This window comes from Megalops cyprinoides, chromosome 8, assembly GCF_013368585.1.
Source record: "Megalops cyprinoides isolate fMegCyp1 chromosome 8, fMegCyp1.pri, whole genome shotgun sequence".
NCBI lineage: Eukaryota > Metazoa > Chordata > Actinopteri > Elopiformes > Megalopidae > Megalops > Megalops cyprinoides.
The window spans coordinates 13,926,393-13,940,314 of record NC_050590.1 but is presented as its reverse complement, the minus strand read 5'-3'; the positions used below and the strand labels follow the sequence as shown (position 1 = coordinate 13,940,314).

At 41.6% G+C, this 13,922-nt stretch overlaps 1 protein-coding gene across 2 annotated transcripts in view; it reads left to right on the top strand.

Moving 5' to 3' along the window:
* The window catches only part of LOC118781873 (nuclear factor of activated T-cells, cytoplasmic 3-like), a 56,410-nt gene that overhangs the window by 34,951 nt on the left and 7,537 nt on the right, over positions 1-13,922 (top strand). For both annotated transcript variants that reach the window (XM_036534999.1, XM_036535000.1), the window contains exons 5-9: positions 153-325; positions 1,409-1,549; positions 6,390-6,445; positions 7,435-7,561; positions 9,348-10,388. In XM_036534999.1, the coding sequence (XP_036390892.1) occupies positions 153-325; positions 1,409-1,549; positions 6,390-6,445; positions 7,435-7,561; positions 9,348-10,388 (1,538 nt within the window). The remainder of the gene's footprint in view (positions 1-152; positions 326-1,408; positions 1,550-6,389; positions 6,446-7,434; positions 7,562-9,347; positions 10,389-13,922) is intronic.

Sequence of the window (13,922 nt, the reverse complement as noted above, 5' to 3'; positions counted from 1 at the left end):
AGATGCTGCAGTGCTTAAGCCTCATGCTGCTACTCCCACATCTGTAGCGCTGTGAAAGCTTGCAGCCCTTAATGAAAGCTGAGTGGTATGCCTGTAATGTCTGCTCCTGGATTTTTTCCTGGCTGGATTGATTGTGTCCTCGTTTGTGGCAGCATCGATTGTGCGGGGATCCTGAAGTTGCGGAACTCAGACATCGAGCTGCGCAAGGGGGAGACGGACATAGGGCGGAAGAACACGAGGGTGCGAGTGGTGTTCCGGGTGCACATCCCACAGCCCAACGGGAAAGTCCTGTCTCTGCAGGCTGCATCCATCCCTGTAGAGTGCTGTGAGTATTCACTGTGCACTGAGAATACACACATACACACACATGCACATACACAGGCACGCACGCTGCTGTGCATGAACTGGAGTCCCTTGCACACCACAAACATGTCAGTATCACACTGAGTCCTGACCACACTCTCACTACACATGCTCACATTATGTCGTAGACATGTTAACACATTTTTGTGCCTCTCATTCATGTTGATTGATACACCAAACTAAATATGAAAAGTGGCAGGAAACTGAAGTACAAGCTGGCTGGCTCTTTCAGTCTCTGTCTCACTCTTCACACAAGGGATTCTCTCTGTCACTCTTTCCAACAGAGCTCATGTCCATGCAGTATCTAGATCAGTGTTTCTCAATCCTTCTCCTGGATGTCCCCTGCTCTGCACATTTTCCATCTTTCCCTACTCTACCTACCTGACTGAACTCATCAGTAGCACTTTTGATTAGCTGACCACACCTGATTTAATCAAGCAGCAAGGACAGATAGAAGATATGCAGGACAGGAGTAGGATTGAGAAACACTGATCTAGATACACACTGTGACATGAAGATCAGGATATGAGGTTAAATGGACAATAATGTGGCTTGAAAGCACTGAGGCAGATCACAGCAATGTGTAAAACTCTGCCATGCTAGACAAATGTTGCAGTCTGTGTTTATGTGTACCACTGGGGTCCCTGGTGGTATTGACCAGTGCATTGCGTGTTGCTACTTAGTAGATTTGTGGACAGATATAGTGGAGTCCCTGGTGAGGTCAGCGTACAGCACATATTGATGTGTGTGTGAGAAGCGAGGTCATGTGTGCTGTGCCGTGTGGAAATCCCAGCAGTGTGAATGGTGTTGTCAGAATGCTGTGTGATATTGACATGTTTATGACATGCCAGATTCCAGCTCGTGTTGAGCAGATTTTCCTGTGCTGTATGAAAGAGGTATACATCATAGCACATTAATATTCAATGTTTGTGTGTGCGGGCACATGCGCGCACGTGTGTGTGTGTGTGTGTGTGTGTGTGTGTGCCCGTGCATGTGTGTGAGTGTACACGTATGTGTGACCCGCTTTCTGCTTCTACCATTGCAGCCCAGCGCTCGGCCCAGGAGCTTCCCCAGGTTGAAAAGTACAGCCTGAACAGCTGTTCAGTTAGTGGTGGGGAGGAGATGGTCATCACAGGCTCCAACATCTTCCCTGAGTCCAAAGTCATCTTTCTGGAGAAAGGGCCTGGTAAGCCTCATTGTCTCCCTGCTCAAAATTTTGTTTCATATCTTGGTTGTGTACATTCATACAGCATTTTTTTTGCTTTACATCATTTAAATACCTTTACATACCTTTTAAAACAAATCGGCAGAGGACGACGAACCCAATATGGAAAACGGGCTCATAGTCATGAAAATCAGTTTTTGCATAAGGCATGCTGCCATTCATTTATTCCTTTAATATTTTGGGTATTTCCTAGGTGTGATCTCTGAATGTAGTGTTGAACATAGTTTACATTTATCAGCAGTTAGGCTTGAAAATCTTTTCTTTGCAACATAGTTTACATTATTAAACCGTACGTTTTTATTGTGTGAAGCGTTACACTCCAGGGCGCAGAAGCAGAGCAACAATTGGGCTTTGAACCTGTAGTCTCCTGTAAAATTTCCAGATCAGGCATATTCTACATGGCTTCCCTGTACAGGGTGTTTGTTGTAAGCAGCTATAATCAAAAACAAACATCTATACTATGTTCATAGGTATTAGACAAAGGATTATCAATGCAAAGAAAGCTTGCAAGTTGTTTTAGCTCCTAGTTTTTCTCAATGATTCAGGCAGATTTTACTGTTGCCTGGCCTTTAACTTAAAATTTAAGCTAAAATCGTGTATGTGTCTCATGCTGTGAACTGATACACTTCACCCTGGAGACTTCAAAGCCCTGGAGCCTTTCAGATTTGATTGACGTCATTCCCCTCTCTCAATTCTAAGTGCAAGTAAAGGCGAGCCCAAAATGGAAACATTGCAAAAGAGGCATTTGGGTAAACCAGTCCTTGCCTGTCCTTAATATTGTACAGGGGGAAAAATACAAGTTTGTACACAGAGCGGACTTGTAATTATTGTAACTGACGGAACTGCCAAGATGTTTCAATTAGAGCCCTTTGGAATGTTGTTTTTTCCCTAATCTGCCTAGGAAAGGGACATCTTTAATTTTACTGGAAGCATAGCAGTTGGAAACTTGGAGAGACACCTACAGCTTCTGTAACTGTGTGTTCCAGAGAAGGAAAATTCTGCGCAGCTGCTTTGGGATTGGTTAATATCTGATTCCATTCCCCTTGTCAATGGAGAGAATAATGAATCCCATTGTTTAAGTCCTCATCAACACAGATGTACAGTATCAATGCGTAGCTTTATGGGAGGAGTGCTTGTGTTGGATTACAGAAAATGGAATTATGTCATGAAGTATAATTAGCTTTACACAATGATCCTCACATTGCTTGTATGTTTGTTACAAAGAACACATAGTTGTTTCTATAGCATCATAGTCTTACAAGCAGTTAAAAAGCAATTAGTTATTTAGGCCGAAATTACAAATCACATCTCTTTCTGTGTAAGTGAGAGATTTCCTTTTAATGAAATCATGCCACTTCATAAACTGGAGGTATGAGCACTTTATTAGGTGCCATTTAAAAGCAGTGATTGTCTATCTAGATAGTCCTGCTAAGGGTTGTCTGTGGAGCATAAATGAGTCCAATGGTGAGGCACTGCCTACAGATATATTAAAAAAAAAATGGTTGCTTCCTGCCATTCGTCTACATTGGAGTGCATTCAGTACTGTTGCCATGTTTTCAGCTTGCACAATTATGTGCCGTAGATGGGGAGAGGAGGCAAGGAATATATGACAGACCCTCCCCATCCTGTTTTTAGCCTCGTCCAGGTGTTAGTCATAGTCTGTGGCTTTATTTCTTAAGCCCATCAGCCAGGTGCCAGACGTCTAGACATATAGAACACAGTCCTGCATCAGCATCTGCCTCAGAAAGGTGGCTGATGTTTAGCATCATCCCAGACTAGTGTTCTCCTTGCAAAACTCACTTGCATGTCTCTGTGGTATTGCTGTGCACCAGTAAATTCCCTGTTTGAAACAGTAAAAAAGAAAAGCATAAATCAGCAGGCACTGAGCGATTTCTTTTTGAATGTATGCAATGGCATAGTCAAAATCTCCCAGGATCTGTCCACAATGGGTATCTGGTGTATGTGCTGGGGATGTTTGAGTGGTTGAGGGGGGGGGGGGGGGGGGGGGGGGGGGTCAGTGAAGTCACATGGCAGAAGAGAATTTGGGCACATGTGCAAAGGGGTGTGTGTGTGTGTGTGTGTGTGTCTTTATGTGTTTGTTTGGGAGTTAAAGAGATGGGATGGGTGGGACAACTGGCTGCAGGTCAGTTTGCATGTTTATTGTCCCTCCTTTTTCCTGCCAGGAAAAGTGGATCTTTCCTCCACATTCAAGCATAGCTGTTGGCTTCCTGCACGTTAAACATGTTTTTCTTTTGTATTGTTGTTTTTTTGTTGGGGTGATTACCAAAGTAAAGATGTAAAAAATGATTGAGAGCTGCAATTTGTCATGTCAGCTGGTGAAGGACCAGGAGAAAAGGGAAATATGGGTGTCTCCTGACTGTCTCCCCTATGGTAGGGCTTTATGCCAGGGGAAGTTTTCATAAAGGAGTGTGTTTTGATAGATATATCTGTTTAAATAAATGATATCATGTAAAAACTCTAATGGGTGCTATACTTAGCACTACATGTAAACACTTTTTTCTCTCTAAACTGTTATTTCCATATAAAGATCTGAAGACAACGATGTTGTCTCTTAAAATCTTTCCCCTTGTCTGTATCAGTTTGACTTTTTTGACACAATGCAGACTTTTTCATGCAGGTTGATATTCACATCTCCTCTTATGGTATACTTGATGGTCTTACTTGAACTTTTCACTTTTAGCATGTAGGCCTCCCCTCTACTGCATTCTAAATGTCAGCATGAGCTACAGAAACATTATACATCAAAATCAGGAGTCCAAGGTCACTCAACTGTTACTAAAAAAAGAGCATTTAGAGTTTGAAAGTTAGCAGTATAGAAACCGAAACCCAGAGGGGGGCATATTTGCTCACTTCTTCATTAATTAACCACAAGGCAAAGTGAGATTTAAATTAATTTTATGAAAGTACAATTAATTATTGTCTGTTGAGGAAACACTACCACATTCATGTGTTTTACCAAGGTGTATTTGCAAATAAAATTGCAGGAAAGTGGTGATGAATTCAGTGCTTGAAGCCCTCAGCGTACAGTGACTTTAACGTTGAAGTCACTTGGCTCTAGCAGTATGATATCACTGGTGTTTGGGAAAGCCTTTGGTAAAGTACTCATGCAGGTGCAAAGATGTAATCAGCCTCAAACATGACATTAGGTCTTTGATGCAGCCACCTGTTGAAATTCAGCTGGTGACGTTTCCTATTTCACAAACAAATGCAAGAAGGAAATGGTAATGTATATCACATTCATGCTGTGATAGAGATATGACTTTTCAAAACCATAATAATTATGACTTTTTTAGAAAAGAAAATTAAGAAGTATGTTTCGTGCTTGTGCCGTCTTCAAGTAATGTTTCTGAAGTATTTCTTTAAATATGTGGTCAGATAATTAGAAATGTTGTAGGAAAACTGGACATAGTGCAAGCTTTCCTAGCCAAAACTCGTGTCAATTCTTGTCGAGATTTCAAAATAAATAGAAATTTCCCACATGTCATTTCTTAATTTCATCCAGGCAAGACAAACAGCAGGGCTTTTAGACTTTGATTCATTTTTAATAGTTGTGAAAATATTCTCTTTGGGTTTTCAGTGACCATAAATATGACATCATGAGATATAATTCATATCCTCAGCACAAATTGAAATTCCTTGCGCTCATAAGCTTGTGTGGTACCGAGTGTCTCTTTGACTTTCACAATTTCAGTTACATCGCTGTTTTCACTTCCAGAGAATATGATAATGGATATCATCTTAGTGGAACAGTGCAAGCTGTAGGCCAACCTTCAAGCAGAGATAGGCAACTGTTGGCCTGGGGGTTGCATTTGGCCCATACCATGGTCATATGTGGCATCCATTCAGTTTAAGAATTATTTATTTGAAATGAATAACCAGTTTATTGACCATTAATCGAGCAGTTCATTGCTGTTTTCAGTTTTTTGACAGTTTTCATGTAGCTGTTTCATGTGTTTTGTACTTACTTGTACTTGTACTTGTCATTTTTATCTAAAGAGTTCTGTGTATTCAGCTGCTTCTCTAAATGTTTAAATTATTTTCATTATTTCAGTGTATGAACAATATTTACAGACAAGAGATGCCTGATACTTTAATTGACGTAGCATTGGTATATGGTAACATGGTAATTTATTAATGTCTGTTTTTATAAATAGCAATGCTTCCGGAAGCTTTTTGGCCCCTGCTGGGGGAATATGATGGCTCAGCCTTGGCCTAGAGCATTTCAAATCTTTTTAATGAGGTTCTTATTTATTTTTTTCCTGTGCTTTTTGGCCAGATGCCTAGAAGAACGTGGTTGAGAAGATAATTTGAGTTTTCCTCTTTGTTGAAACCAAACGCAAAGTTGGTAAATCTTGCATAGGCAATAGGCAGATAGAACAGGACTCTGCACTCATTGTGGGGTTATGTCCTCTTGTGGTCATTCATAAAGACTGATTACATCACATGTGGTGATGGTTGTGGGAATGGCCAGGGTTGTATATACCATTCCAGGATACATAATCCAGGTACAGTAATGGCTGAGTGTAGTCCAAGAGTCCACAGTTCATGGAGTTCATAGAGTTTGCCCTGTTTTTATATTGCTTAAGGGGTGTTTGTTGCATTGGAGGTCTGATGACCACAGTGCTGTGCATATATAGCAGTAGTAACACTACTACATACGTATAGGTTTGAGGACCACAGTGCTATGCATGCATGTGTCATATATGATCGGATTGGTCAAAAAGTTTTTGATCGATGTCACCAATTGAAATCTAATGTTTTTTTTCCCCCCCCCCCACAGATGGACGTCCTCAGTGGGAAGTTGATGCAAAAATTATACGAGAAAAAAGTCAAGGAGTAAGTGCACAATCTGCGTCTACAATTCAGCCATATTGGTGACGTGTATATGTGACAGTAAAGAACAGCCTTAAAAACCATTGTTCATTGTGAACAGATATGTTTACAGTTAAATAAACTTAACAAAAAAGATATGAATGGGTAACAGGTTGAAGTGTAATTTGCACTTGTTTTATTGCCATACTGCATAACTATTACAGTATTACATTCCAGTTTATTGCTTAAATCCAAAGTTGTCAGTAACTGTATGGTGTGATTGACTAGAGTGCCCTCTGATTATTAACATACATCATAGTAACCTACATTAAGAGGAATTTTAGCAACAGCATATGGCTTTCTGGGGGTACTGTACACAGCAGATCCTACCAGTGATGCCTTAATAAGCGTCAAAATTAAAAGGGAATATGAGCTGATGCTTGATATTTTTCTAAAAAAGTGTTTATTTTTAGTTATTTCAGTTGAGTCAACATGTAGACATATTTGGGGAAGTTATGCCGAGCTCACTAATCATTGTTAGTTTAGCTGATAATATCTGTGGAACATTCACAACAGCATCTGACCAATTTGATATGCTGTTCACAGTATTTCCACAGAGGCATATGTTATTTGTTGAATAGGTTATTTTAAAACTATACACTTGAAAAAATGTGTAATTGGTTCTGTGTAGGGTAATAATGAACAGTGATGACAGTACAGTCCATTTAATGCAGAAATCAGTAGCTTGTGACAAGTGGAACAAACAAATTTAAGAGGGCTAGAATATTAAGTGAAGTGATTTTAACCAGGTTCTTTAGTTTCCTTGAGTTTTCAGATATGTTCTTGAGAAAATGACAAATTTATTTTACACTCTAATTGAATATGCACATTTAACAGTACTGCAACTGATTGCTGTCACTGTTTTTTAGTGAACACCTCTAAGGACCCAACTAAGTGCCCAACAAGAAGGGCAGTAACCAACTAATTCAGTTTATTTCAATATGTCTTTATAGTCAACCCTTGTTGTGGAAGTCCCCCCATACCACAGCAAGACTCTCACATCAGCAGTCCAGGTGCAGTTCTATGTGTGTAATGGGAAGAGGAAAAGAAGCCAATCCCAACGCTTCACCTACCTATCAGGTAGGATACCCCAGCCATCAGAAAACTGAGAACCATTGACAGAAAATATTGCTTCACTAGTCAAAGCCATTCTGACGTCATCTTCTAAAGAGTTTTCCCCTTTTTTATGTGTATTTGATGTGGTTAAGGTGGGGCTCCTTGCCTAGCAGTTAAGCCAACACCTGCCAGCTGTTCATATTTTGTAACATATTTTGTAAACAGCATAGAAAACTATTTGAAATTTTATGTTGTGAATTTGCTTGTGCTATATGTACTTCACTCTTTATGAAATTTACCCTTGAAGATTTTCAACATTGGCTGCAGTATGAAATTTGCAATGGTTCTTACAATATTAGACTCAGTTGAAAAACATGTATATATTTATATCTATAATTTATATATTCATGTATTTATAACCAATAGTTTCTGTAAGTTTTTCCACTTTTTCCAGAACATATTCTTCCCACTAGTTTTCCAAATGTAATTGAATCTAAATACTATTCAGACTTGAAAATGGCAAAATGGCAGTGACCATATACAAATCAATACTGTAAAACTAAACAGAGGAGCTTTAGAGGCACCAGATCTTGACGCCCACCTTCTCTGCTCACAGTGCGCCTACTTGTTGAGTGTTTCCTGTTTTTCCCTCTAACAGCCAAGTGCTCAGCCTATGAGAGAGGAGCACAGGTGCCTGCAGGAAGTGTGTTCTTGTGCTGTAAAGAGGCCGCCAGCATAGCTCTGTTTAACCACGGACGCTGCACGCTGGGAGCATGGCAGAGCCTGTGGCCGCACCACAGGGCTGACACGCTGCTCTTTATTAACAACAGGCTGCGTGTGGGCGGCACTGGCCCTCAACAGCTAGAGCAGGAATGGGTAGGAGTGCGTAGGCACAGGATAGCAAAAAAGAAACCCTTTCTCTAATTAGCTCATTGCTGGTCCTCAGTGATCACAGTGCCAAGTACACGGACTTGACACTCCACCCTGTCTGTCTTTCCAAACACAACTATGTTTTATTGTTTTTGGTTTTTTTGTCTTATTGTGAAGAGACATTTTTGTGGGTAGGCAAATAGCAATGTGGGATGGAGGCTGTAAAATTGTGTCTCTTCTTTGTTGCATGCTTACTGTGGCTTAAGGGCAATTTGCCTTTTGCACAAAGTGATTTGCATGGCACAAGAACTAACAACATATGCCCCTGCTGGCTTCAAAAATGGATAAAAATATCTTTCACCATTTGTTTGGTCAGCACCAGATTGGTAAATGGGTTACTCATTGATATACTGTTACTGTTGTTGCTGTGTTGCTCATTCCATCTATTTTCTGCCCTAATTTCTTTTGAAAAACAACTTGATATTCTAGATGCATCTTCAGTTTCTGTTCATATGAATGTGTTCCCATAGATTTTTCAACATTCACAATAAAGCAAAATGCAAATCAGCAGGGCAACTGAACAAACCTCAAATGTGAAAAGAATATTTGGAGTACTTTGTATTTATGCTCTAATTCACATTGAAGATTCCCAAAGATGATTTCCTCTGTCAGCGTGTCCCCTTTAACTCTTATGTTGTTACAAAAGGCAGACATTGATGAACTGTATTCATGGTCTTCAGCCTTTCATTGTGCACTGGGTATTTGGTTGTATCCTGATCAGGATTTTGAATGGATTAAAGTAAAACTTGAAGTATACCTTCTTTTATAGTCTAGCTGTTTGTAATAGACTTCAGAAAATCATTGAGGTGAGGTGAACAATAGCCACATTCTGTGAACTCCACCCCTGAGATTAATCATATTTATCATTTCCCCTCTGCAGTCATGGTGAAGCAGGAGCATAGGGATGAACGGGACCTGCAGTCGGCACCACCCATGCCCCTGCCCCACCCCCACCCCCACCCTGCCAGCCTTCCCAATCTCCATCCAGCCAATACACAGCTGCCATCTCCTGACCAAGTCCATCCGCACGACAGCTTGCTTTCCAGTTCTCCCCGAGGCCTGGTCCCTGGCATGCCACCCCCTCAGCCCACATACTCTCCTATGGGCTCCTCCTTCCAGCATCTCTCTCACCTCCAGGGCCACAACCTCAATACGGGCCCCAACTGCCAGCTGATGAGCTCACCCATGCCGTTCCATTCCGCTCCACCCCCACCAGCGAGGCCTTCTTACCAGCCTATGCAACACAACCTGGCGTACAACGGCCAGCCCAGTCTTCCCATGAACACTGCCTCCAACCAGGTCTATGAGCGGGTTCCGTTCCAGCCTGATCCAGCTGCCTCTCACTCCCTGGGACTTGGTATGGTGTACCACTCCCCCTCTGCCACACTCTCTGGCTCCACTCCCCCGTCCACCACCAGCCAACACTTATCCCATGCCTCCTCACACCTGCATTCTCTGGGTTACCCCTGCCCCAATCCAGTACAGGTCACCTCTCCCACCCATCCCAGGGGCCAGCCCTCATCACAGCTGCCACATAACCTGGGCTACCACTCCACCGGCCAGAGGTCTGCCTCCTGCCCCTCCCCCACCTCCCTTCCCATGGTGCCCTCTCCCCATTCTGGGCCCTCCTCTCCCCAGCTGCACTCACTGCCCTACCAGTCCCCTGCCACCGGACCAGCCTCGTCCCCCTCACCCACCTCCAGTAGTCCCCTAATGCACCTGCCACACTCCAGCCAGCCTTCTCCCCAGGCGGCCAGCCCCAGCATGGCCAGTCTGCCCTCAGTCAACCCCCTGGTGCATCCGCTGACAACCCAGCCGCCTTTCACATCCGAAGGGGAGAGACTGAACATCAAGCAGGAACCAGAGGACAAGGAGCTGACCTTCCACTCTATCGGCCTGCAGGACATCACACTTGATGATGGTAAGAGTATTTCTGAGTCACTGTCACCTTTTGTGCTGACAGGGTTTCAGTGACAGTTAACAGTCGTTAGGGGTGGTTTCAGTTACTACCTCAACATAAGCAAAGGCAAAACAGGAAGCAAATTAACCTTCAAATTTTTGTACTCTTTATTAAATTAATGAGGAGCAACATAGATAATCTATGCATAATGCATAGATATAGATAATACACCGGTATAGTGTAGTACTAAGTGACCAAAACTGGTCAAAAGGATACTATGTAGTAAGCTACACATTGGAGGAGCCTTATATCAGAGGGTTCTATCAAAGTGTTAAGGTGGCAAGTGAAGTATGGAAGATTGAAATGTTACATGCCAACAGTCATGACTGGGTGTAGACAAATTACAACTTTATAATGAAACATGCTTTAAATGGCAAAAATGGCCCATACTAGAGTACATTTTGGTAATACCAAGACTGAGTCTGTATTGTGTTCTCTCTTTGGAGTCATTGGTGTAATGAATGGTTCTCAAGGCACCATGTCTTCAGAGATAAGTTGTCCCCTCTTGGTAATCAGAATATAATAATTTTATGTATAGTAATTTTTCCTCATTTGAGTTTTTGGTCCTATATGTCAAAAATGCTGTCGTTTGATACAATGTCAATGCATGCATACATAAATACGTATAATTACAGGCATACATACATTTGCGTATGTTTCTCATACATTGCTTTTCAGTGTTAACAAATAGTTAACAAAATCGCACCACGTTAATGAACAGCTAGGCTGTGTTGCGTTCAGAATTTTCATGCAAAAGTAAGGATTATTCTATTGAAAGTGCACATACTGAAACAAGTCATGTGTGAAATGCATGCCCAGAGTTGTGATCACATCAGCACCATAGTCTCTCAGACACATGCAAATGAACTGAACGTACTCAAACCGCAAAGCGGGGGTCTTGCAGCTTCTGAGACACCAGAGACGGAGTTTTGTAGAATAATGTGTGAGTGTGTAGAGGGATTCCATATGGGATTAGACTCCCCAAAGTGGCTTCTAAAAATAGTAACTGCAACATTCTGACACCGTAGGACATCTTATTAAGCATTTCAGTCCTAGGATTTTTAAAGAGGGTCAGTCATTTTTTTTTTAATGAATAGGCTACAGCTTAGTCCCCTAGTCTATGATTTGCCATTTCGTGTTCAATAGCTTCTGTTTGGCAGAATGTCAGTTCACGTCTTTCAGACACATGGCACATTACTGTGTGACAGATGTTTTTTTTTTTTTTCTTTTTCTAAACTTCAGTTATTTCTTTGTGGTGCTGGCCTCGGAATTATGTTTTCAGCACTCTACAATTCTACTTGTAGAATTTATGGATTCTTTTTTTTCTGATTGCAGATGTATTTGTATTATTTTTTACTCACTTCTTGAATTTCATTTGATTTGCTTAAGTACAATCTAGACAAAGAAATATCAAACCAAAAAGGGAGGAAAAAATCAGACAATTGCTAACATTTCTGCGTAGTGTTTTAAGAATAGGTAGGCAGGTAAAACATTAACACAACCTAACAACAGTTGAGCAGTGTAAGCTTGTAAACTGCCATACTCTGCTGTGTATTTACATGGCATCAATTTGCAAGCGCCATCAGCAGTTAAGGTTGCACTGAGAGTATGATTGTAGTCATGTCGGGTGCTATGAGCTAGCTTGCTAACATCTGCTGACGTTATGATTTCTATAACATATTGTTTTTATTTTTATAGTTAATGTCTTATTTCCTATTTGTGTTTTGCATTGTATTTTTTATATTTTCTGAATGGTTCTGATAAAGAAATTTACCACCATAATGAATTAAGATTCATTTAACATTCACTAAACTGAAACGGGTATTATTTGTATGATTAATAATTGGTCATTTACACAGTTGTGATATGAAAGGAGTTGTGTTCATCTTCTGACCTGTATTTCCATATTTCTTCAGTGTATGTCTTGCTGTGTTGTTGTGCATTATATTGAAGAATCCAGCCATAGGCACCCTGCACTTTTACAGTGCTGAGCTCATCTGATGCCTCTGCCCTGTTTGTGGAGCGGCAGAGCGAGCAGGTTTGTTCACCTGTCAACCTGGTCAACGTCGCTTATGAGACACCTCCAGATTTCTCAGGCGAACTCGTTAGGATGATTATGGCCATCAGGGCGATAAACTATAAAGCTCTCATCGTACCAACCCGCTTGTTTAATTAATCGCCTCACGCTGGATAGTGTTTATACCGTGTGTGCGGGCGGAGCCCGGCATGTATCTGCCATATGCTCACGTCTTTGTTTGCACTCCAGCAGAGACTCACAGCTGCCACCCAGTGCGAGTGCGGCGATCTGGGTTAATAATAGGCCGGGCCTGCTGCTACAGTGAATTTGACACCGTTCCTCTCACAGGTTGCGCGCAGTCACAGACAAGGCTAAATATACTACACTGGCTAATCTGGTGCAGTTACCAGGGCTCCCGACAGTAACGCAGCTGTCACAGTACTGCACTGCCATGACAGTCCTGCCGGCTCTTATCAGATCCGCTGCCCTTCACAGTGGCTTTGAGGTTGGACCGCTGAACCGGAGAGAAGGCCCCACTGTGCATTTGTCCACTGCGGCACACTGTCTCGCTCACCACAGCATATGCAGTGATTGAGCAGATTAATGGGTCTAGTGCCATACAGACAAAATGAATGACACATTCAATGTTACAAGACCTGTGCTGAAAACTAAAAATAATCAGACTATGTCAGTGTCTGGAATACCTGTTGATAGAACTCGATTCCATTTTCTGCTGGATTTGATCGAGCGCTCCACGTGAACTCTTTATTATGTGTCTGTACTGAACATGTAGGTGACTCTCTTTTGGCCCAGGTTTACCTGGGTGTCGTCATTATTGGGAAGAGCTGTATTTGTGACCTCTCTGTCCTCCCTTCAGTTTTTCCCCCTGATCTGGTAAACAACAGCGGTGGAATATAAGGGAAATATCCATCTGCAGTCCATTTGGGTCAGTACTCAGAGCTGAACTGTCATCTTCAGTAATGGAAATAAACTGTTGAACAGGATGTCACCATGTGTTCCAGTCACAGTCTGCTTTATGGCAGCCACTATCAGACCATGCCGGATTAATAATACATCTCCAAATTCAGAGTAGGAAAAATAACTGCAGTAGGAAAAAGGACTTCAACCACATTTAGCTTGTTAAAAGCAATTACAAACATTTGTCAATCCTGGAACTGGTAGGGAACAGTGCTTTGTATCTTCTTTCCGTACCCCTAAATATTTAGGCACATAGACCACAAGACTTGGAAAGAAATGGTTGTAAGTGTAGACAATGTGGTTTTGCCATTTTTTGTTCCATTGGTTTCATTTTCAAGAAATTTTGTAGAAAGACAAGCAGCCATTTCCTTCAAAATTGTTTTAAGAGCAAAATGTTGTTTGTCAGGAAATACTGTGGAAACTGGATTTGCATTGTTCTGTTTCTCAGGAAATAGAAACTTGTTAGTGTACTCTACATTTGTTTTTGGACTACAGACACT